Source organism: Sminthopsis crassicaudata, chromosome 3 (genome assembly GCF_048593235.1).
Source record: "Sminthopsis crassicaudata isolate SCR6 chromosome 3, ASM4859323v1, whole genome shotgun sequence".
Classification (NCBI taxonomy): Eukaryota; Metazoa; Chordata; class Mammalia; order Dasyuromorphia; family Dasyuridae; genus Sminthopsis; species Sminthopsis crassicaudata.
In genome coordinates, this window is record NC_133619.1 from 265,577,470 (window position 1) to 265,604,077 (window position 26,608).

Here is a 26,608-nt window from a genome sequence, read left to right on the forward strand (position 1 = left end):
TTGGTGAGATATTCAAATATTTGACCATCTTGTTCAACATGATCTCTTTGCTATGATAATTATTTGAAATAAGTTAAACTCTATAAGAACTTACAGTAATTAATCAATAAGCATTTATCAAGCAACTACTGTGTTCCAGGTCTTGCGCTATCTTGATAAAGATGGGGGAAAGCAGCCTTGGTTTTAAAGGAGTTTATATTATATTAGAGAAAACATTTTCTCACATATTCATAGGAAGAGACAGAGATGGAGAAGAGGGAGGCAGAGAAAAAACAGGGACACAAGCAGAGACAGAGAGAAATACAGAGACAAAGAGACAGTGAGATGAGAGATAGATGAATGCAATAAACACAAGGTAATTTGCAGGGCACTAGTCGAAGAGAATCTGGAAAAGTCTCAAGTAGGATAGTGCTTGAGCTGGATTTTAAAGGAAACTGAATTTTAAGTGAAGGTGAGGGGGGAATGCATTCCAAGCTGTGGGGAATCATCAGTGTAAAGCTTGAAGATAGGATTGGAATGTGTGAAAAAGAACAAAAGGGCCCTGTCCCCCTTCTCATTTTACATAAAAATATAGGTTATTTGAATAAATCAGATAAGAACTTTTGTAATTCTCTTTAACTTTCACCTTCTAATTTAGTGTTGATTTCTATCTTTTCTCTAATTAGTCACTCGTCTTGTTATATACAAACCCCTAATTCAGAAATGATTTCTCCATGGATAACTATTCTTTTCCTATTAATTAAGATACTATATTTTAGCACCATTTGATGCTTCTTTTTTAAAAATTTATAATTATACTTTATCATTTTATAGTGTGTTACAAAAGCAGGGAAAAACAGGTGTGTGCATCCAAATTTCTAGTAACTGCTTCCCTAGTATGACCTATTCATTCCTTAAAATCCCTTTTCCTACCAGTATACTGTACTTATAGAATCAGATGCATGCAAAGCATCAGTTTCCATGGTTAAAAAAATACATAGAATAAGAAATATTTTTAGTTAACACTTTTAATTTCTTTCTCTGATCTCTCCCATTTCTTACCATTCATGAATACAGACCCTCTTGAATTCTCATCTGGGATATTGCAGTATATGTCCTATTGGTCTCCTTGGACTCCTTAAGTCTTTCATTCTTCTAAGCCTTGTTCTGTCAGCTTATTAAAATGATTTTCTTACAGTAAAATTCTCACCATGTCACTCTTACTCAGAAAGTTCTAATATCTCTTTGTTGGATTCTAGGATCACATTTTACTTAACATCTTTTAAAAATGTTTATGTTGTAAAAATGTGTGCTGTATATAATGTTTACTAAATTAGTATAATCACATAATTTACAAATAAGAAAATATATATTAGAAGAGCAATCATCTAATTCTTACTAATGAAACATGAGATCAAAAGAGTATGAATATTATCTAAAAGAATAGGGGAGGGTCATACTTATCTGTCAGGGATGATACCATGATTATGAAAGTGGTTTTCCCAGTGTGGAGTTTGTGCTCAAGTTGGCCTGACTTGCAATTTCTCCAAATGAAGTAACTTCATAGCTTAATATATGATAGTGAAGAACTGTACTTTCCCCTGGCAAGAAAGAAAAGGAAAGAAGGAAAAATCAATATCCAAGTTATATTATTCACCAAGTTCCTTTTTGGGGACTCTATAGCTTTACAATCTATACCTTTTATTATAATTAGTATCAAACTGGAGACTTGAGATGGGATTGTTAATAAATCGGGTAGTAAGAGAGGCCAGAGGCCAAGCTCTCTGTACTCTTTAGAGCCCTTCTCGGAGCTCTTGAAGCAATGCCAAACAACCACAAGTTGTTTCTTGGAGTTTTTTGTTGGTGGTTTTTTTTTGTTTTTTGGTGTTTTTTTTAATGTGTAGGTTGGACTAGATGGCTGATGAGGTGCCTTATGCCTCTTAGATTCAATGATCTCTATGATCCTAATAAACATTTTAATCCAAATGAACAGACCAACTAACACTGAGCAAGTTGTTGGCCCTACTTTGGGATTTTAGGGGGAGAGGGAGATTTCCGACAATATTTTACTGATCTAGGACTATAGGGCATTTTCTAACTCTGTTCTGGTGGGGGTGCTTCACAATACAAAAAGATCCAATAAGAAAAGCACTGAGTGAATACAAAAGAAAATGTTATAATGGGCTTTTGTTAGTACTTGTATTTTCTTGTTGAAAAGCATAGCAAAGACCCTGAGGTGCTGAAGTGCAGACAGGAGTTTGATGTTATCTCACACCTAGAAATCTGGCTGAGTCCAGGGACTGCCAGTATCCTGAACTAAGGAGGACTGAGGCAATTGGTTGTGCTCAGTACAAATGGTGCTTTTGGTCTTTAGTAAACAGTGTTTGCCTCAGGGCTCAAATCCTTCAAAAGTTTGCCTAGGTAATTGTGTTTCATTACTGTCTGGCATCTCATCATCAGTTTAAGCTGGAGGTTTAGACTGCCTAGTCCAGAAACATGTGAGGATGCAGAGAGAGAGCTTGTGTGCTTAATCCACTTGAAAAAAAATGCAAGTGAAGCTAGCTCATTAGTTTAAGTGATGTTAGCAAAAAAATGTATGGCATTTTCCATAAAGGCTTTTAAAATGAGCATGTGGCAGGCACTTGGCAGATTCAGACTTTAGAAAGCATGCTGCCCATGTTAGCATGATCATTGTTTTCTTCTAGTTCTATAACCTGAGTGTCCCCATCTCCGAGTCTCTGAAAGAAACACAGAAATCTTAGCTTCAGACAAGCTATTCCATAACTGGCATAGAATTTTCATGAATATAGAAAAACAGCAAGACCAAAGCAAAAGCAATTTGGTGTTGGAGTTCTTTGTTTTGTTTCCTGGGTGTGACACAAATATTGAAGCATTTCACTTTCTAGTTGGTCCTACATATATAACAATTTTATGTAAGAGAAGAAACAAGTATTTTTTAAGTTCATACCATGGGCCAGAAACTGAGCTAAGTCCTTTACAAATAATATCTCATGGGAGATGGATGCTACTATTATCTTCATTTTATAGTTGAGAAAACTCAGGTAAATAGGATTTAAGTGATTTGCCCAAATATGCACACAGTGTCTAAGGCCAAATTTCAGCTCAGGACTTCCTGATTCCAAGCACAGTGTTCTGGCCACTATGTTATCAGACTATATATAAATATGGATCTGACAGAAAGGAAAATAATTCCCCCCAAAAATTAAATCAAATAAAGATTATGTTCAACAAATTTTTCTTTTTTTCTAATTGGAATATATTAGATTGGAAAAAATATTTTATAAGAGAATTTTTTTTAATTTTGATTTAATAGAAAATTGTTCATGACTAGATTAGAAGATATGAGTGCTGGTCTTCAAATTGTGTGATCTTGGACAATTCACTTAATCCCTTTGGTTCTCACTTTCTTCACTTACACAATGAGGAAGTTGGGACAAATATTTATTATATATTATATATATATATCTATATATCTACTCTAGGATGCTCTGAATGAATCAGAGTGGTCAAATTATGAATGAATCCAAGACACTGTGGATGAGGGAAGGAGATCCTGTCACTTCCAAGGTGGCAGTTCAATCCCAAATTCAAAAGTAGTATTGCAATCTCCTGATGCCTATCATTCACCTTAGATTTGAAAGCCAAGCTCATTGTTTTAAAGTGGTGGAACATTTTACTGTAAAAGATGATTAGTTGCTGGAATGCAGATTTTTCCAGTATTCATCATGATTATGGAATCAACTACTGAAACCAGGAAAGGAAAACAATCTTCACTTATAAGGAATCCAGCAACTTTTCAGAAAATTGAAGACCCTGACACTACAACTCCTTATTCTCATTTTATAAGCACTGTACCTTGTGAAATTTCATAGAATCTCTAAGTATGTCTTTAAAACAACTAGTTGTTGACTCTTCCCTAATTCACTACAGAAACTAAAAAAATCATATTCATTTCAATTTTGGGCTTTTTCTCAGTAAATTTTTCAAACTTTGGCTTTCCTTTCTCGCTTTCTTTTCTTTTTAAGTGATATTTTCCTTTTGCTTATACACAACTATTGTTAAAGACTCCATCTCCTAAATCAACCTGCTATTTAGGGAATTATCTACACTGTGACTATTGTGAGCAAAGGCTTTGCATTGTTTAAATGAATTAGATTACCAATTATTAGGTATATATGCATGGATCTAGGGCAGCTAGATGGTACGGTAGATAATGTACCAAGCTTAGAGTCAGGAGTTCCTGAGTTCAAATGTGACCTCAAACTCTTACTAGCTATAAGATCCTGGGCAAATCATTTATCTCTTTTTGCCTCAGATTCCTCATCTGTAAAATGAGCTCAAGAAGGAAATGGCAAACCATTTCAGTATTTTTGCTAAGAAAACCCCAATGGGATCACAAAGAATGGGGCAAGACTAAACCAACTGGACAATAATGTAAAGATATGAGAAATTACTTCTGTCTCTAACACTTTTGTATTAGGTGCCTATTATGTGCAAGGCACTGTATAAGGCAAGAAATGAAATAGCAGATAAAATGAGATCCAAAATAAACTCTATTCTCAAGAAGTTTATAGGGTATGTGGAAGATGAATACATATAATTTGAATACTTCTTTAAGCAATCTATAATTTCATGTCACTGAAAATCACAATCTTTCCATGCCTTAGTAAATGGTTTTTATGGGTTGTTAGGCTAAACAATTGGTTTACCCCTAAATACGGATGAATTTTTCCCTACTTCCCCTGCTTATGTTGGTGTGTAGACAAAAGATACAATCCATTGCCCATCCTCTTTTTCAGAGCCTTTTCACCTTGGAAGGACTTTACAGAGCTTGAGCTCTGTCTCTTGACATAACCTTTGAGATCTAAGGGTCTCCTTCATACTGTAACAGGCAATAGAATAAGATGACAAGAGATTGGTATTGATTCAACTTGGGCATTACCATTTATTTTATGGTCTAAAAGAGTTTTCCTTCTCAAGTCATATCTACTGCCGAGTAACAGTTCTGTATTTGTTTGCTGTCTCATATCTACTTTTAACTTCTTAAAAATCTCCTCTTTTTTAAGGAAAAAAACCTAAAAATCTGTCAATCATATAAAAAAGACCTTCCTTCACCTTGTAAATCAAACAAGACCCCGGAGGGAGGTTTCATCCTGCTGGGCTCAGTATGGTATCATTTTTCTCAAGGTGACCTCATCTGTTGAAGTAGGAAGATTGCATTTGATATGTCCTTTACTCTCTAAGTCAATAAAATGAAACAGGGTATCTTTAGATCATGAGAGGCTGTTTATTAGCAAATGTTTTTAAACAATTTTCCCCCTTTTTTGTTAAAAACTGTGGTCTATGTTAGAGTTTAAGGAAGTTGAAAGAAGTCTGGAAGATTTCCCTTTGCCTTTCTAAATCAGAGTTTGGATAGATATTCTGCCACACGAGATTACTCCTAGATAAATTTCACTTTGTTAGTTTATGTTCTTTGTTCTGAGCAGTAGAGATGAGCTTATGAAAGAGTAAATGACTCTTATCTTCAAAGGCCTTTTTTGTACAGATAAAATGCCACTTTGGCAACCTATATTATTAATCTATTGCAATCCTGAGAAGTTCTCATCAAGGTCAGTGTTACTGTGGCGTACAGATTGACTGCAAATTCAAACAAACAGGCCTTTTCTTGAAAATTTCAAATAGAGTGAAAATACTTAAAGATCATGGAACTCTTAAGAAAAAAAAAAAGAGAAAGGTAGTAAAGAACTAATTTTAGGGTTCTGTCCTTATCTAATTGGACTAATGAAATCATAACCTTCACAGAGATGAAGTACAGATTGTTTTTATCTTTATAATAGCTCTCATTTATAAAGCACTTCTATACCTTTTTTCTTTTTAACAAAGCCATTCCTTACAACAATCCTGACAGGAAAAGGCAAGTATTTTTTTACCATCTTACAGCTAAGAAAATGGTGAATGAAAGGCTTACCATGAAGTGATTTGCCCAAGCTCATACACATAGTTAATAGAAAAACCAGTTTTCAAGTGCTGGTCCTCTAAATAATGATGAGCCTCTCTTCACCATGCAGTTAATATATGATGGTGGAGTGTAGATCTCTTAATTTAAATCCCATTACTTTTCCTACATGAGGCTTTTCCTGTTTTCCTTGTATATTAGGGCCCCTGAAATCACTTTACAATTACCTCATATATCCATATATTTACTAATATATGTATGGATTGTTACTCCTGATAAAATGTAAGCCACTTTTTTCACTATTTTTTTGTCTTTTTATTCTCAGGTCTTAGCACAGTGCCTGGTTGTTATTTGTTATTGTTTATTACAAGGTCATTTTCAGTAGATGGAGGGAAGAATAAATAAGGAAATGAGTGTGGTATAAAATATGGAAGGCATTAATAAAACTTTTCACATATACTCCATTTAGACAACAAATATTTCTTACTATATATTTTCCCTAGCAATGCTGTGGCCATAAACAGAGTAAAAGTAAGGAAAGGTTTAAAGTATAAGAGAAATGGTAGTGCCTGGAGAAGAGAGGATGAGTACTAGTATGCATTCAGATATACTCAATGAAGCAAATATGAAAGGTGCCAGATCTTGGAAAGACCTTTTAGAGATCTCCTGAGCTATTCAACTCTTTGTTCTCAGGAAAATAAGGTATCATTATCACCATTTTGGGGATATGGCAGACAATTCTACTAAAGAGGAAGTTATCCTATATTCTCAAAAACTATGCTACCCAGAGTTGTGATCTTACCTAGAAAATGAGGTAGAAATGTGTTAAGCATGGACTCAGTGATGGACTATCATCTAAGGACCAGCTAACTTAACTATGAAAAGATACATTCCCCACCAAAATTTTGGATACCAGATGATGATTTTTGGCCATGTGAACTCATTAAGATCTACTTTGCAAGCTTTAAAAGTTTTAGCTAATAGTAGTAATAGTCATATTGGTAATAATGAGGAGGGGAAGTATTGGTGGAAAGAGTTCTCACGGATCTTTTGAAGTATTAAAAAATAAATAATACATCTCTGATACAGAGAGTAAAAGACTTACCCAAAATTATATTCCTAAGTAATGGCAGAGTGTAAACTTCTTGAAAACAGGGACAATTTTATTTCACATATTGTATGTCCATTGTCTAACTGAGTGACTATCATGGAGTAAGAAGTAAACAAATGCTTGTTAATTAATTGAGGGTCTAGAACTAAGGTATTTTGACTTATGTAGTGTAATAATTCCCTGACAAATTGTGGAACTTTCAATAGCATTATTATCTCCAGATCTCATTAAGTGTGTGTGTAGGTGTGTTTGCACATGAAAAGAGAAATTATCACCATAAGGCTTAAAGATTTGTGACATAAATATGGATGTCCTATAATCTATAGGAACATCAGAACATTAAAATGGAATCTCTGATTCCCAGGAATCTATTGAAAGGGGTGCAGCTGTTCATATTGGAGGAAGTATTTTACTTCCCCCATTAGGAATATTTCTTCAGGTTGGAGGTGTGGAGGTTCCTGGGTGCATAACTGTTTAACTGTTACTACTCAGTATGACTCATATCTGAGAAGACAAAGAACAATACATCCTCAATTTGAAAAACTCAGCTTTCCCTCTTGTGTGTATGTCACTGGCTCTGGGAGACTTTGTCGTTTGCACATAATACAGCCGTGTTCTTCAAAGCCACTGTGACGCCAGCCTTGAAAGAGTGTGCTTACTCGGTGGGAGAGATGGTTTATATTTCATCTGAGCAGCTTATGTGCTAACCTGCAAGAACAGCACTTACATTGATTGTGAAATCATGTTTTTTACAGTCAAGTGCTCATGGTCATTTATAGTTTCCAACACTGGTATCAGATTGGGAACAACAAACTAGTGAAAGGAACTCTAGTTCCCAGTATCTTCATTTTGCTTGGAAGAGAATTCAGAACAAAAGGGATCCATACCTGCTGCTTCAAACGAGATCCTCATGGACATCTTTTAAATTATTTTTCACTGAGAGAGAAATGGGATAGAAATTGAAGCCATGGAAATTATTAAACACGAGAATAAATTGAAAGAGAGAGTTAAAATATTTTCTTCCACTACTTTAGTTTACTTGAAATTGTTTTTGGTTCTTTTTGCTACTGGTGCTTTTCTTTTCCTTTTAAAGAGTTTTTCGTTGGATTTTATTGAAGTGCCGGTCTTTAGAATTGCTGCCTAAACTAGGGTCTCTGGCTTGAAATCAAATAAGGATACATTAGTGTCCATGTCACATGGGAACAGAAGATGAGTCAAGGGCTTGAAACTACTCTGGAATTTTTCAAACAGTTCTAATGTTTCACAAAACCACAAAAGTGCTAAAGAGAAAACACAGATGGGGGAGGCATGAAGCCACTCCCAAAAGTGCTAGAGAGAGATCACTGATGGGCAGAATATCCCAATAGCCAGACCTATCTATTGAATACCTATAAGGAGGGTCCCAGAACATCGTGCACCTTCTAAGATCTTTGAATGTCCCCCTGAATCGCTGGCATTCTCGAGTTTGAAGACAAATGACAGATGCACGGATTCTGGACCCTCACGGGGATGCTACCTATACAAGTGGGGAGGAGCTTGCAGGTTTGAGTAGCTTTGTGAGCTACACTATGGAACACTGAGTCTGAAGGCAGGGCTACTAGGATCAAGTCCCATTCAGAGGATTTGGGGATTTACACTTGAAAGGATCATAGAGAAGATATAGCCTAACCCTTTATTTTATAGATGAAGGAAGTTAAATGACTTTAACATGGAAGAAATTAGCAGATTGGGACTGTAAATAGGTCTTTCGATTCCAAATCCAAGGCTCTGTCCCTTACACCCCTCAGTGTAATTCTGCCACTTGGAGGTTTGTGATCTTAAGCTTTTCACTTCACTTTTCTTGACTTTTACTTTTGTGATTTCTTTTTTAAAAATGAGAGGAAGAGGAGAGGAGAGGAGAGGGGGGGAGAAAGTGAGAGAAAAAGAGACAAAGAGAGAGAAAAAGAAAAGGAGAGGGAGGGAAAGAGGAAGGGAAGAAGGAGAAGAGGAAGAAAGTGAGAGAAACAGACAGAGAAAGGGAGAGATTAAGAATGATTGAGGGAGGAAAAGTGAGAGAAAGAGAAAGAGAGACAGAAACAGAAGGACAGAGATAGAGAGAGAAAGAGAGAGGAGAGAGAGAAATTAATGCTTCACTGAGTACTTAGTAAAACAAACACATTTTCAAATAAATAAGTTGTAATTATCACTATTTTCTTGTTGAGCTAAAGAATCTACACACCTACTTTCTGCTTATTCCAGCTATGGAAACCTTATATCAAATAGTACTACTTTTATTTGTTTTAGATAATATAGTCCCTGTGGCAGATCTTGTATAGGAATGAATATCAAAGTCCCTGAGTCAAGAAGTACTATGAACAGTCCCTTCCAGCTTTGTATTTAAACCTGAGAGATCTCCTGCTCAGTCACTATCTTAGATTATAGCAGAAACATGCGCCCTAAGAGTATTTAAGTGCAAGGCTAAAACCTCACCTCCCCACCCCCCCACACCCTTTTATAGATATAAAATCAACTTAAAATGAAGCTTGGAGTCAGATTTTAAAGGGGGGAGTCATACAGTGTCTATGACCCTTCCTTCTCTACTTCCATCTTTGTGGTGGGTGACTTATTCTCATTTCTTATTTCATTGCATCATTATTAGTTTGGTTCATACAGCATAGACTAACTAACTAGATTTTTCCTAGCCCAAAAGAACTGAAAGAGATAGAGTACTATATACTTTTTCTATTCTGTTTTTTATTAAAAATAATTTTCCTAGTCAGGAAATTTCATTTTTACCTGACCTATTTTTTTCTTTAATTCTCTGCTTTGAATCTACTGTTAGCATTAAAGCTAATTTGTACAAAAGTGCTTAACATTATCTAGAAAGCTTCTACCTCCATTTAAAACTGATTCTAAAAGCAGAAATTCATTTATCCTTACATTTTAAAATACATTTAAACAGAATAGTTTTTAGATGGAGATAAGTAGCAATTTCCTCACAAATTGCACTAATCAAACATCTTTGTGCAATTTGTAGCTCCAGATTTGTAGATTCAGAAGAGAAATAGATTTAGGATCATATGTTTGGAATGAGGAGAAAAATTTAAGGGAAATTATCTGTTTATCCTAGGAAAGAGAGGGTTGGAGTTTACTGTCTTCAACTATGGAAAAACCTCTGAATTTAAGCTTTCTCACCTCTAAAATGAAAGATATCTGCTTGTCTTTCATTAGGCCATCAGGTAAAAGAGACATTAGAGTTTATTTTTTTAGCCCCAGGAACAAAATTAATCTCAGTGAAAGAAAAAAACTTATAACTGGAATTGTCCAGAAGCTGAGTGGGATGCCTTAAAGAGGCAGTGGGTTCCTCATGACACTTGAAGTCTTTAAGGATTGGTTGGTCAATCACTTGTTGCTAAAATTACAGAAAGTATTCTTGTTCTCAAGAGTAGATGAGCTCTAAGGTACCTTTCTACTCTAAATCTTGTGACAATTGCCTTAAAGTATGATTCACCAATTAGTATGCTATAGTGATAGTTTGACAATAGTTTCTTAGAAAGACATTATTGCAATTTTCATAAGTTTTCTATGAGATTCCCTTGGAAGCATGTAGGAAAAAAAAAAAAAAGACATCATCCGTGAAGTCAGATAATTTCAATTTGTGGACCAACTCTAGTACCTGTTGCTTAGATTTTTATTTTGGTCAAAAGATTTGACTTCTCTAAGCCCTATTCCATAAAGAAGTAGATTGTACTGACTGATGTCAAAAGACTTTCCAGCCCTGAAATTGTGTGATTATAAATAAGACATTATGTAAAATAGTAATGAGCATGATAATAATCAACATGCTTTATTTTAACTATTTCTAACCTACTGGAAGAGCACATTCATTGATTGATTATATGTATAGATGTAGTTTCTGGGGGGGGGGGTGTTTTGTTTTTTTGGACAAAAGACATAGGAAGAACAATAAGTACCAAAGATATAGTCATTCATTGAACAAAAATGAAATACCATGGACATTACTAAACGATATATGTGTATGTTTGTGTGTATATGTGTATGTATACATATAGATATATGGCTTCCTTAGGTATTAGATTAATCCAGCATATTACACATATATTCCAACATCTAGAGACTTAGTTGGATTGTAATATGCATTGTTAGACAGAACTGATTCTGTAGTGAGAAAAAAATAATCCAGTGATATGTGTATTGTCAACCAGAAGGAAGCTACATTCCATGGTTAGTTATCATTGAAAAACAATTCTGAATTTTTCCACTTTTGACCTCTGAGCAACAAATAGGCTTCCTGAATCTTCTCACTTTGGCTAAATAACATGATTTTCCCAAGTCAGTATCTTCCTAGAATTATTTAATTATTATTATTTATTTTATTTTTAATAAATTTTATTTATTTAATTATTATTATTTAATTTTGAAACTTTCCTAGGATTGGAAAGGACAGAAGAGGCCCTAACATCAAACATATATATACATACTTATACATTTACATAAATCCTTACAATTTACCTGACAAATGATCATTCTACTTTTGAATATCTTTAGGGTAGGGAAAGCTACCACTTCCTAAAGTAACTCACTCTTATGGAGAGTTCTGTTAGAAAAGGAAACTCTTATATAACATACATGTAGATATGATTGTGGTTAATGCAATTTTCTTCAGAAAGACCTTTTTTCTTCAATTTTTGCACTTTTCTAAGAGGCAATGAGTTCCTCAAGTTTACAATTTTTATCTTAGGATGCAAAAAGCTCTATAGATTTAACAGATTCATAGTGTTTGGCAGATATCCATTTGACAAAGATAAGTTGAGTAAGATTTCTAAGTTTCGGACACATATTTCTAGAACTTTTTTTTAAAAAGCTTAACTGATATCATTTGAGTTTTTCCCACCATAGTCACTTTATACCCCATGACCACACTCATAAAACCATCCTTAATTTTAAAAAAAAGTTTTAAGCAAAACCTGATCATACCATGAATGTCATTTTCTTGAATGAATGACATGAAACATATCTCTCTTGAGAAGAAGGAAACTTGTTTCAACATCCGTCCTTTAGAACCAAGACTGGTCATTCTGTTTGCTCATTTTTTTTTCAAAGATCATTCTCTATGGACTGCTATTAATGTAGAGGGAAAAAAAAAGATTTGAGAATATGTGAGGAAGGTGAGTGGAATTGGACTTTCCAACAAGGCCACTAGAGAAATGACTGGTCACTTATGGAAGAATCTTTAATCTTTATACATTTTTTTCAGGAAGAGAAGATATACAGAATGAAGGAAAATCAATTGGATTGGAAGGCAGGAAGGGAAAAGGGGTATTTTCCTCAGAAACTCTATATGTAATGTAAAACTCTATTTAGAATAAATGTTTATTGAATTGAATTGAACTTACTGGGCTAGCATCATGGGAATTTGTTCTGCCAATTTCCTAGGAAAAGAGTCCAATACTGATGATGTTTAGAAGAGGAGGGGGCAAGGGGCAGGAAGAAAGTAGAGTACTTATGTGAATGGTTTATGCAATGAGAGTTTAATAGAGTAAAGAGATATAAAGCATCACTGTTGAGGGGAAGGTGTAAATTCATTCCCTGACCCATAAAGTCCTAATGGGAAAAAATAAATGAAAATTTTGCAGAAAATTTTGTGGTCATTGGTTTTATTTTTGTTTTTATTTTGTTTTGTTTTGTTTTTCTGGTAGCTGTTACCTTCAAACTTGACATAGCCTCTCTTCAGAAAATAAGAAGATGCTTTTTTAAGACTAATCCCAGACTACTCCTCTTTTACATAAGGTGGTATTTCCCCTGGGAACTGTCTGGAAGATCTTATGAGGAGTAACACTTTGCATTTATAGAGAGCCTTTCATCTGTAGATCTCAAAGTGGCTTTACAAACATTAATTATTTCTCACACTTGTGAGGCAGGTAAGTATTATTACACCCTACTTCAGAAATGAGGAAAGAGGTATTGGGAGTTGAAGGACTCGGCCTGAGGCACCAAGGCTGCAGGGCAGCCCTGAGATTAGGATCCAGAGATCCAGATTCCCAGCCTTACCCTTTAACCGCAAAGTCGCCTATTCTCCCACAATTGGGAGAGGGAAAGGAAAAAGCACACTAGAGGCAATCATTGAAGCTCTTTAGGAGCAATGCTCATTTCTCACTTCCCTCAGGCTGGCACATCAGAAGCCACATTACTTTACCATGGGTATTTAGTAACTCAAAACCCCAAAGGACTTTTTAAAATATACCTACCTAAGGCAGGCCTCTGCCCCAGCTTGGTGTTAGCTATTTTCTTGAAAAGGTATGCTGATATAAAGCTACTTAACAGCTCATGACTAACCAAGATGTCTGTAAGCCGGTCAGAGATAAATGGCTGGCAATTAACTAAGATCTCTCCTAGTGTTTTTGTTGTTTTTTTTCTTTGGGATCTAGAGCTTATAAAAACTGAATTATATTACCATGAGATTTTACTGATCAGGACAATATGCCAGGCCATCTACTGCTAGGACTTATGTGTAGTTGATATCTATTTTTATTTTTGATTTTTAAAACCTTGTTTTCACTCCTGACACTTGAGCTGAGACACAATTTCTGGAAACCAAGCCAGAGCTTCAGAGAAATGTTCTTTTAACCAATGATTACCATTTGTAATTGTAAAGCATCTTTTTTTTTTTTCCTTTGGCATTCTGGAAATTGTTTTAGAGTCAGGAGGAGACAAGAGTAAGGTGGAGGGAGGAGCAGCATGGGGTATTCCCTTTTTTTTAAAGGGGAACCCAGATTGTCTCACGGGGTGGTGATGATGGGAGAGATGAAGAATCAATGCTCGCCCTGACACATCACCCTGGAAACTGAATCACATCCCTGAGGCCTGACTCACATCCTGTTGTGCATTCTGAGAGTTTCCAAAAGAGTCTTTGTTACACCATAAAGCAAGACTGTACTAGGAGGTAAATTTCAATGGCACCCTGAGAAATGGCTCAATACCAACCTGGCAAGGTTGGGGGGAGGGATGCTAGGGACAGATTAGATAAAAATCTGCCTCAAGGGTTTGTCTTTTCATCAAGATATAAATATATGTGCACATGTATGTTTTATATGTATATATACACGCATTTGTATACACATATATCATATGGTATTGTAGCATGAATAATTATGCTTTTATATTTTACATGATTGTTTAAATGTAGTTCTATATACAACATACTTCTTTTTTTACTAGGGCATTTGGGAGAATAGTGCAACTAATGCCATGAAAAAGGATAAAAATAATATGATTGGGAAAAAGTTCAATAGAAAAAGGACACGACAGTGTTGGTGATCAACAATCAAAAAATAGTCTACAAAGTAAAGGAGTTTGAGAATATTCAAATTTAAAGCTACATGTATAGTGCCTTTTTTTCTCTCTCTCATTTAAAAGAGACTAGATTTTAAAAAGATAACCTCCTCAGCATTCTAAATTCTTTAGCTTTCAGTTATTGGTTAGTTGATTATCTCCCCCATTAGACAGCAACTTTCTTCTCCTGTTTTTGTATTCCCAGCAGTAAGCACAGTGCCTAGCCAACAATCAGAACACAGTAAATGTTTCTCTGACTAATTGTGCAATTTAAGCTAATAAACTAACCTGAATCAAATGTTATGAGTAGTGAGTAGGAGATGGTGAAGCTGGGGACTGAATGGCAATGCTAACTGATTCTAAGATTTGGAAATAGGTGTATGTCCCCATCATGCAGCCTTTAAAAAAAAAGAACTAAGATTTCTGGTTGCCATGGAAAGATCATTGAAAGAAACAAATATGACTTATACTGAGAAAAATGGAAAGTCTTACATGAATTGATACAAATTATAGTAAGCAAAGGCCAAAAAAAGCAGTATATACAATGTTTAAAACAATGGAAATGAAAATAAATCACTACATAACAAACAAGACTGTTGCAAAATTACTAAGAATAAAAATGGTGTGGGAAAAAAGAGATAAGAGAAGTCACGTTCCTTTGTAGAAATGGCAGGTTCCCCTGTGTGGAGCATTTAATATATTTTCAGACTTTTTCCAGGTACTGATTGGTTTTACCCTTCTTGCACTTTTATTATATGAAATATTTTTTTAATTTTAATATTAATATAAGTATTTTATTTTTTCAAAAACTTGCAGAGATTGTATTCAACATTCATCTTTGTGAAACCTTATGTTCCAAATTTTGCTCCCTTTCCTCCCCCATTTGTCTTCCCCAAGATAGCAAGCAATCTGCTATAGGTTAAATTAAATATATTTCCATGTGCATCATGCATCATGCTGTCCAAAAAAATCAGATCAAAGGGAAAAAAACAGCGAACAAACAATAATAAAGGTAGAAGTATCATGCTTTGGTTCACATTCAGTCTTCATAGTTCTCTCTCTGGATGTGAATGCCATTTTCATCACAAGTCTATTGGAATTGCCTTGAATCGCCTCATTGTTGAAGAGAGCCAAGTCACATAATCTTATTGTTATTGTGTACAGTGTTTTTCTGATTCTGCTCACTTCAGTTAGTATCAGTTCATGTAGGTCTCAACCTTTCTGAAATCAGCCTATCATCATTTCTTTACAGAACAATAAGATTTTATAACATTCATATACCATAACTTATTTAGCCATTCCCCAACTCATCCATGTAATTTCCACTTTTTTGTCATTACAAAAAGGGCTGCTAAAATATTTTTGGAATAGATGGGTCCTTTTCCCTCTTTTAGGATTTCTTTGGGATATAGGCTCAGGAGAGACATTGATGTATCAAAGGGTATGCACAGTTTGATAGCTCTTTGGGCATAGCTCCAATTGCTCTCCAGAATGGTTGGATCATTTCACAACTCCATCAACAATGCCCCAGTTTTCCCACATCTCCTTCAACATTCATCATTATCTTTTTCTGTTATTTTAGCCAATCTGAGAGGTTTGAAGTGGTACCTAAAAGTTGTCTTCATTTCCATTTCTCTAAATAGTGATTTAGAGCATTTTTTCATATGACTAGAAATAACTTTAATTTCATCATGTGAAAGTTGCTTATTCATGTCCTTTGACCATTTTTAAAATTGAGGAGTGGCTTGTAATCTTATAAATTTGAGTCATTTGTCAGAAACATTGGCTGTAAAAATTTTTTCCCAGTTTTCTGTTTCCTTTCTAGTCCTGGCTGTATTGGTTTTGTTGTGCAAAACCTTTTAAATTTAATATAATCAAAATTATCCATTTTGTATTTCATGTTCTCTAGTTCCTCTTTGGCTATAAATTCTTGCTTTCTCCACTAATCTGAGAGGTCTACTATTTCTTATTTTCTTTGCTTATAGTATCACTTTTTATATCTAAATCAGGAAACCATTTTGATCTTCTTAATATACGGTGTTAGATGTTGGTCAGTCCTTAGTTTCTGCAGTACTATTTTCCAGTTTTTCTAAAAGTTTTTGTCAAATAAGGTGTTCTTATCCCAGAAGCTGGAGTCTTGGGTTTATCAAACACTAGATTACTATAGTCAGTGACTATTTTGTCTTATGAACCTAACATATTCTATTGATCCACAACTCTATTTCTTAGCCAGTGCCAAATAGTTTGATGACTGCTGCTTCCTAATATAGTTTTAGGATTGGTATAGCTATGACACCTTTATTTGCACTTTTTTTACTAATACCCTCGAAATTCCTGACCTTTTGCTTTTCCAGATGAATTTTGTTATTATTTTTTCTAGCTCTACATAATAATTTCTTGGCAGTTTGACTGGTATAGCACTGCATAAGTAGATTAATTTAGGTAAAATTGTCATTTTTATTACATTAGCTCAACATCTCCATGAGCACTTGATAGTCTTTCAGCTGGTTAGATATAACTGTATTATATAGATGGCTCTACTAATTTTAGATAGAATGATGGTGGCTCCCTAGACTCACCAGCTTCTTCTTGACATTTCTAAATGCCTTTAATTACACTTTACCATCACGCTTCTTTAAATATAAGCTCTACCTTCCACTCCCAACATCCATTCTAGGAAAAAAAATTAAAGAATAGAATAAGAGAAAAATAAGAAATCATTACAGAAGGGAAAAAACTCACTGAATTATAGATTTAGAACAGCAAGGAAACTTAAAGGTCATCAAACCCAATGCCCTCATTTTACAGATAAGGAAACCGAGGTCAAAAGAGATGGCTTTTGTAAAGTAGACCAGTCTGGGATTCTAAATTGTATCGTTTCCCACCATACTATGCTGCTTTCATATTGTTTGTGTCCTGTTTATTTTAGAACATATGTTCTTTGAGGGCAAGGATTAACTCTTCATGTAAAATACAGCTCCCAGAGTGCAGTGAACATTTAATGGTGTTTTTTTTTAATTAAATATCATTATTGTAATTAAAGCCTCTAAGTTAATATTAGAAGCTCTCCACCACCATCTACTGGCCCTCCAGTGACAATGAAACCAAATTTTAAAACGAACCAAAGCAAAACTACTCTCAACTTTTTTGAGAAATCCCATTCCTCTTAACCATCTTGTGTTTTTCAGTCTTCTATCCTGTCTTTTCCTGGAAAGCAGAACTATCATTGTCTTATATATTAAAGCAATATTAAAGAATTAAGATATTAAAGGAAGTTACCAAACTTCTGAAAAGACAAGAAGAGGCCATGCACTTTGATCCTAAGACCATCTTATCAAAGCCTATTTTTAAAAAGCTATGAAACCTATTATGCAATGTTTGTATGGTTTGATTATTAGTTTGGAAAAGCCTAGCACAACTTTTTCACTGCAGTAAAACATGACATGGCTTGACTTATGGCATAATACCATATGCCTAGCCTACTGTGGTTTTAGACATGAGGCTAAGGGCGTTATGCTGTCTTCACAACAAGCATAAATTATAGTACCGCAATTCACACCCTGAAGTATTTTATGACAATTATAAAACCTCTTTTGTTTGGCTTTTAAATAATTAAAATGATATTTGTGTATTATCTATTCACTTATTATGTGTGCATAATTCCATATGCATATTTAGATAGTCCATTTCCATGGCATTTTTCCCAAAATGCAATAACATTCATTGGATTTTTCCCAAAATTCAGTACAGATGTGGAATATTCAGTGCCTCAGAAACACAGATAGATGCCCTTCAACCAACAGTTTGCCTATAACTGTCGGGAATCATTGATGGTCCAGATATCACAGATCCCAAATGCTACATTTCTTCTGAATTTAAAATAGCTCTTTCTCTCTTCACCATCCGTGAAATTGGGAACAAAATAACTTTATTTAACAAAAGGATTCCAAAATTTCCTGTAAAATTGAAAAGCAATATGATAATAAATAGAACACTGAACTTGGAGTTAAGAAGATCTAGATTCAAATCCCAGCTTTGTCTTTAATACCTTGAGCATTTCTTCCAATGTAACCTTGAGCATAAGTTTTGACTTATGAACTCCAGTTTCTGCATCCTTTTGTAAAGTGAAGTAATTGAATTTGATGACCACTGAGATTCTCTTCATCCCTAAATCTATGACAAACTTATTAATTTAGGGCCAACTTCCCCTGAGTTCTGTAAATTTCAAAACACAATTCTGTTCAGGAAGGAAGGTCAAGAAGAAAATTTTTCAATAGTCTTGTTCTCTTATGAGCTAAATAGAAAATGAAAACATATGTCATTTAGAAGAATGTAATTTCTTTATGTTGTAAAGCATAATTTTTTTCGAGACTTGAGGAGACATTTAGTTGCCAGCATCCTAATTATGAAAACAGTCTTTATTAAAAGCCCTCCTAAGCTGTGCACTTATTTTAAGAGATGGCTCCAAAAAGGGACATAAATATTGCACCCTAAGGAAATACACCATTGTTTTATGATGGGATAATAACTATCCCTTAATTCCTTCAATATGCTTTCTAGCAGTGGAGTTTTCCTCTCCAATCCACAAGCATGTCATATTTTTGAAAAATCAGACCTGCATGAATCATAGGACCTAATTCTGAAATGAACTTTATTAGATCATTTAGTTCAACCCCTCATTTTACCAGTGGGGGAGCGGAATGGAATAAACATTTATAAAGTACCTACTTACATGCCAAACACTGTCCTATGCATTCTACAGATATTCCCTCCTTTTATTCTCACAACAACTCTGTGAGTTGGGTGCTATTATCCCTATCATACAGTTGAGTAAACTAAGCAAACTGAAAATAAGTGACTTGCCCAACCAGGGTCACACATCTATTAAATGTCAGAGTATGGATTTGAACTCAGATCTTCCTGGCTCCAGATCTAATGATTTGTCCATTGTATCAACAGGTACAGACCAACTTGCCCAATAAGAATCAAAAGCAGGCTTTGAATCTGAATCCTCTAACTGTAAACACAGCATTGTTTCCATTCTTCTATGATGTAATACTATTATTACATCACATTATCATACACTAGTGGTATTCTTTTTGTTCTATTTAAATATGTTCCATATATGCATAAGAGTGTAGCAGCTCTGCATTCCTGGTTATAGGTCAACACGGGCTTTATTTTCCAAAGGTTTTGTGTAATATTGATTGGAAAACACCTGCATAGATTTTTTTTTATACTCAATGTATGATTTCTTTGGTGTAGAGAACTCTCAGTGTGGAATTCCCTCTATCCTTGCAAATCTGCAACTAATTTGCAACCTGTTGACTTAGAGAATTTCAAAAGGGTTAAAAAAAAATGGTTAAATGATTTGCCTAGTCACAGTACTAGTAGGCTTATGAACTTGAGCCTATTTTCCTGAAGTCAAAGCCAAGTTGTCTCTCCACTGTGCCATGTTTCAACTTGGCACTCTGTCCCCTTTTCTTTAGGGCATAGGAATATATGGAGTGTTGAGGGAGGACTAACACTACTAGTGTGAGGGTTCCGAATCCTTTTCAGGGATGCTAATCTATCTTTGGTACCTACCTGGCACTTAATTCTTGCCTGTAACTCCAAAAAAGCATGAACAGAATCTGCATCCTAGTAAAATCTCAGCAGATAGGCTAAACCAGCTTGAAGGTAAAGTGAGACAGAAACATACACAGACACAGAGAGATAGAGATGTAGACAGAGAAAGAAAAAGATGAGATGAATGATAGAGAGAGGAAGAGAGAGAGAGAGAGAGAGAGACACAGAGAGAAATGAGATATGAGAAAGGGGGGTAAAGCAGAGGGGGAGGGAGGGAGAGAGAGGGAGAGAAACCTCAAATCTATCAATGAATTGGGGAACTGTCTGCCCCAAGCATGTGAAGACTTTCCCCAGTGGAATGGGTAGATAAGAACAATTTGTTCTAACACCTGTGAAGTCAGTTGAAACAGGTATTGTAGAGTGCTTAGAACTTGTCAAACATCAAAGACATCAAGGTCATCCACTGCATCCTGATCCATTGTCAGTTGTTTGACTTTTGTTCTGCCACTAGATTTCAGGAAGAAAGAAGGAGGCTGACAACTTAGTGCAATTCTGCCTTGCAAATCCAATTTACTATCAAGACAAGACTTCACCCATAATATCACAGATCCTTTTCAAAAATGAAGGACAAATAACAAGGCATGCAGGTAGCTGAGCTGGTATTTGAACATGGATCCTCTGACCCCAAATCCAGTGCTTTTTCTGGATGTCATACTATCCTCTATCTCCAAATGTGTTTGCCCACTAAATTGGGACACACAGAAATTAGTTGCTCCTAAAACACAGAAGACCAAAATTCGAAACAAAATGCTTTCTGGTAATGAAGGTGGTCATTTTTTTCAAGATTTGGCTTAAAATGTATGTATTCATATATTAAAGTCTTAAAATCTTGGCTTGGCCATCATACAGTGAATATTTTCACTCTAAGAAGCTTTATCTTGTTAAACATTATTTTTGATGTGGATTCATCTGATATCTTTGGAAAGAAATTTCATCAGATGTAAATTCTCAAAGGAGTAGTAATAAACTAAAGTTTTACAATAAATTGAAGGTGGGGCAGCTTACCATACTTATCACAATGCCTTGAGTTTACTTCACGCTTCTCAGTAAGTGCTTGTGGATTGATTTTAAATATTGACACATCAGTGTAGCTGTTAAATATTCTGACATCTATCCTGTATAAAATCACTGCATTTTGTGTTTTGGCAGTTTTTATACTTTACTTCAGGACTTTGGCAGTCCTGTCTAAGATTTCATCTGCAGGAATGCTCTGTGGATTGTAATCCTTCAATGAATTCTCATCTCAAGCAGTTATTGTCTGTGACTTGCTCTAAGTCTTCCCCTGAACATTTACCCAACTATCTGAAGACATTTTTCTTATTCCATTAATATCTTGAGAGTATCATTTTAGTCAATGAACTGTTTCTCTTTTATATATCATTCTCACTGAATAACATATGGAACCAGAAGATGAATATAAATAACATCTATTTAATCAGAGATTGATTGTTTTAGGGTTCTTGAATAATATCGATAATAATAATAATACTGTACTTTTAGGATTTAAGATTTATTCAGTACCACCACAAATGATGAAGATCAAACTGTTTCCATGCCTTAGGAAGATAGTATTTGTGAGCAGCTGTGGCTGAATCATTACTTGTAGCCAGAATCTGCTTATGTACCTCGGAGGTTTTGATTAAGCCCAGTCTTCATACAACAGATATGCAGCATACCATGGGGCCCATACTTGAAATCTATGAAGATCAAAAGGATCCTGTACAATTTCTGTTCTATTTGGCGTAGTCTTTGAGAACCCATAACAATTATTATAATAATATGAATAGTAATCTTCTCTGTTATAATAACTCTTTCTTCTTTTTTTCCAGATACAAAGCAAATCCAGCCTTCCCCTCCTTGGTCCTATGACCAGTCTTACCAATATTTGGGATCTATTGCCTCTCCTTCTGTACACCCAGCAACACCTATTTCCCCTGGGCGAGCCAGTGGTATGTCATCTCTTTCTGCAGAGCTTTCCAGCCGACTTTCAAGTAAGTGGTGGAAATTTGTTAACAACTCCAGCTATGGTAGAAGATTCAAGAAGTGAAAGTGGTGGAAAAGTTACTTTGAAAAGAAAGAAAGGAAAGTGGAAAGATAAGATTTAAATTCAATTTAACTTATTTTACTTAATTTAAATTCAATTTTAAATTGAAAAACATGTCATGTTTAAGTTTTTCTAAAAATAAAATTTTCTGATTCTTAACCTCATATTTTGCCATCAGAAATAATCATAGAGCAAAAAGAGACCTTGAAAATCATAGAATTCAATCCTCACTTTTAAAAAATGAGAAGCCTGAGGGTCAGCTGGCTAGACTATGAGTCTGGCCTAGTTTGTACCTTTACATTTGAGTGCTCCCTGAAATATCAACTGCTACTTTTACATACAATGATAGATTTAACTTGTGAAAGTTGAATTATTGCAGAGGTCAGTAGGCAACCACAAACTTTCAAAGATAAGAAGACAAAACTTGTATAACAACTCTCTATAGAGAGAGTATGTGTGCTTCTCTTGTTTATGCCATAAGCAGGTTAACCTGTGCACAATATGATCTTCTGCTTCTTAAAGCTTACCTTGCTCAAGGAAAAGAAAGTTGACATTATGTGGCAAAATGCATTTGTTGAAAAAGAAAAGGAAAATTGTTCCCTTATTCCAATTGAACATTTTTTTCAATTTTTTGAAACTATGGAATGGACACAAGCCAAACCAATTAGGATTTTAAAATATATCAGACTTGCTAAAGGAAATGTGAATGATAAACTTACACAGTTGGAAGATACTTTAAATGACATTCATTTCAACTTTTTAATATGGCAGAATTTCACCTCTGACAAATAGTGATCCAGCCTCACTTAAACATTTCCAGTGATGAGGAGCTTTCTATTTAATGAAGGAGACTCTTCCATTTTAAAGCAACTTTAATTGTGAAAATATATCTCCCTGTCACTTAACAGAAAGTTTTAACAGAATAAAAGAAGTGATAATTTCCCTATGCTCTGCTCTACCACAACATATATACATTATTGGGTTCCATTCGAAATTACTAGTCCTAGTTCTCTCTGGGACCAAGCAGGATGATATTAATATGGAAATGGGTCTCTGAACACATCAGTGAAGAAAACAGTTTCTTCCTTCTTTACTATCTTTGTCTTTTCATAAATCTTCCACAGAGTATTTAGATTTGTAAACCTAGGAACTGCTGTAGAGGTAGTATGCTTAGGTTTGAACAAAATATTTGACAAAAGACATATTGACTAGAATAGTGGTTTTGGAACTGATTGAATGACTGGATTTAAAAATTGGTCATTAGTGGGTTTTGGAGGGACATGTCTAACAGAATTCCATAAGAATTTGCCATTCTCTTGTACTATGCAAAGTTTGGGGTTTTTTTATCAATAACCTAGGGAAATACTTAGAAAACATGTCTGTCACATATGTAGATGATGATGCAGGAAAGAGAGGTGACACAATAGGTCACAAAATCAGAATTTCAACAGGAATAAAAGATTTCAACAGGATAAGGTAAATTGATAAGATAAAATTTAATAGGAATAAGCATAGTGTATTAAATTTAGGATTAAAAAATTAACTTCACAAGTACAGCATAGGGGAGGTACATAGTTGGTTAGCTGTTCCTGTAAAAAAAAAATCTGATTTTTTTTTTAGTGTACTGAAAGCTCAATCTGAGTCAACAGTATGACATAGCAACAAAAAAAGGTATTATTGTTTTATATTCTTGTTATATGACCAATCTGTCTCCTTTTTTAGGCATATGTTTTTTATTATACCTTTGATGTTTCTTGTCACCAAAAGTCATCATTGGTAATATGCTACAGTCTCCTTAAACTCACCATCCCCTTTTCTTTATCCTTTTTGTCACTGGCAATTTGGATTATTCCAAGATCATGTTGTTCCATGATTCACAACCATATGATAGCATTACCAGGAGGATATTGGAATTAAAGAAATAGGCTTTCATTGACATATAGCAATTTCCTTATAACAACCCTGTGAGATGGGTGATGCAAGTTATTATTATCCCTGTTTTATAAATGTGGAAAATTAGTCTCAGAGAAGCTTAGTGACTTGGCCATATCCACACTAGTAATAAATATCAGAACCCACAATTTTCCAACTGACCAGTCCTTCAAATTCTCCATTCAAAACATGCCCAGTTCCTGTAACTGATTCTGTTATGGCGTAATTTCTTGTCCCCTCACTATTAGTTGATCTCCTCTGAATGACCTCAGGTATATTGATATTATGTTGCTGTTAAAATTCAATATCAGAATAGAACCCAATAATCTATATATGTTGTGATAGAGCAGAGTACAGGGAGATTATCACTTCTTTTATTCTGTTAAAACATATCACTTTTGTTGTCTTCCCACATGGCAGACTAGGGGCAAGGAATAGAAAAGAGGATCAGTCTTCCTTCCCCATATACTTCAGATGAATGTCTTGTCATTATTTCTTTTACGATTAACTGAGGTTACTGATGATTCCACCAAACACTTAAATCCTAGCAACATTTGTGTAAAGGTTCTTGACAGCCCTTGGTAGAACTGGCCACAAGCAAACTGGGCTTCAATGGTAGTACTAGGTGATACTCTCCCTTTTTTTAGATATTTTCTAACATCTGCTGCTCCATTTCTATGTTTCCTACTGTGTGAAGGTTTTAAAGGCAGTGTAAGTTTTATCTTGCTTGTTCTTATGGGTTTGTCCCTAAGGAACAAAGTATGCTTTCAAAACCCTGTGTGTCAGCTTCCCCTGACTTGTCTTGGCATCTGAGCTATGTCCACTGGCTATATTCTATGTCTGAATCATGTACTATTTTTCTTGGACCCATTAGGTTATGTAGCCTCAGCCTCCCTCTTCAATGGGAATTTCCTTACTATGTGGCTGTTCCTTGGTATTCATTATGTCAGCAGCTCTACTTGGCCAGGATGTTTTTCTTGTTTTTAATTCATGTCAGGTAGAAAACTACAGCTCAAAGCTATCTTGCTACAGTTGACCAAGATAGGAGCCTTGGGGGGCTATTAAAGTTAAAACTTAGCAATAACCTATTCTATCCCAAGATAAATCCTAGCTTAGTTTCTGTATAGTAAGGGGTTAATTAAGAACTTGTATGGTTTCTAATTTAACAAAGGGACCACGGGGAAGTGGGAACATAAATAGAGGGGAAAAAATTACCTGGAATTTCCACAGACAAAAATTCAGGTGCCATTTTATACTCTGTTCTTCAGAACAAAGAAGGAGCTACAGGCCTGCATTTGCTGATTGAAGGAAACAGAAATGGAGACTACTTTTAAACTTGGCAGACCGCCCCTTCCTAAGAAATCAAGCATATAATGTAGGCCTGCAAAGTATTGTAATAAACTTGGAAATAGGAGGGGACTGAGGCACATGAAAGCAAACTGCCTCACAAGCCAGCAAGCTTTGAGAACCTGACACTACACTGTCTGCTCTACCTTTTAATCCAGTCAAACTACTTTGTATTACCTTTGCTTTCCTCACCTTCCTGAATTTCCTTCTTTGCAGATGTGTGCAGAGAGTATACACATATACACAGACACACACACACTTTCACACAAATTTTCCCCTTTGAAAACAGTTGTCATCTGAATTTTTCTTCCTTCTTCCTTAAGAAAAAAAAAGTGATTTGTGGCTGCCAAATGAAAGGACTATCAGCATGCATTAATCTGAGTCATGGGAAGGATCCTTTTAAGGAGACCCATTATCAGCTCAGGTTGTTTAATCCTTTGGGGATGGTAGGAGGGGCGATGGACTGGAGCTGCCTTCATCCATGTCAAACTTCAGAAGGAAGAGTTGAGCTGTCATGGCAAATATTTAGCCCAGTGATCATTTGTGAATCATTTCCACCCCAAATGCCTAAACTTGTTAATCCTCAGACTTCCTACTTTTAAACCAGAGACACTGTGGGTGTCAGGGTCCCCACCCCCACCCCCGCTGCTATCTCTATTAAGGCTAGCCCAAAGGCAGGAATAGGTAAAATCACAGTCAAATGTGTGTTTAGGTTAGTTTTCTAAAAAGAAAAATAAACATTTAGATGGGCTATTTGAATTGGGACACATGGTATTCTGAGCTGCTTCATGAGGGAAATATGAGTCTAGTGAACAATTGGGCTTGAGAAATAGTTCCTGGTAATGAGGAATAGCTATTATCCGGCAAAAGTATGCTGGTCTTTGGAAAACCACCAAGAAGGCACAAAAGACCTATTACTTTGTAGCCTTACTGTTTAGCATGAGTGCAACACACAGTAGGTACTTTAAAATGTTGGTTCAGTTGAATACAGTGAGGTCTGTTTTGCTCTGACAGAATTATAGCTTCATTCCATTTCTTATGCCTCTGACAACTCATTGCTGTGCCTGCCCCTTCTGGTGTCTGTAATTTTGGATTAGGGAGTTACAACATAGTGGTTGGGCAAGTACTGACATCATACTTGCAGACATGGCAGTGAAACTAAATGACCTTTCCATTCATTTTTCCAGCAAATTCAACTTTCCTTATTCAGGGCAGGTGAAGCAATCTTTAGAAACAAGTGAACTCATCTATTTGTATC

At 35.2% G+C, this 26,608-nt stretch overlaps 1 protein-coding gene across 2 annotated transcripts in view; it reads left to right on the forward strand.

Annotated features, from left to right (window-relative positions):
• The window catches only part of RUNX1 (RUNX family transcription factor 1), a 313,280-nt gene that overhangs the window by 278,519 nt on the left and 8,153 nt on the right, over positions 1-26,608 (forward strand). For both annotated transcript variants that reach the window (XM_074300678.1, XM_074300679.1), the window contains one exon: positions 21,857-22,018. In XM_074300678.1, the coding sequence (XP_074156779.1) occupies positions 21,857-22,018 (162 nt within the window). The remainder of the gene's footprint in view (positions 1-21,856; positions 22,019-26,608) is intronic.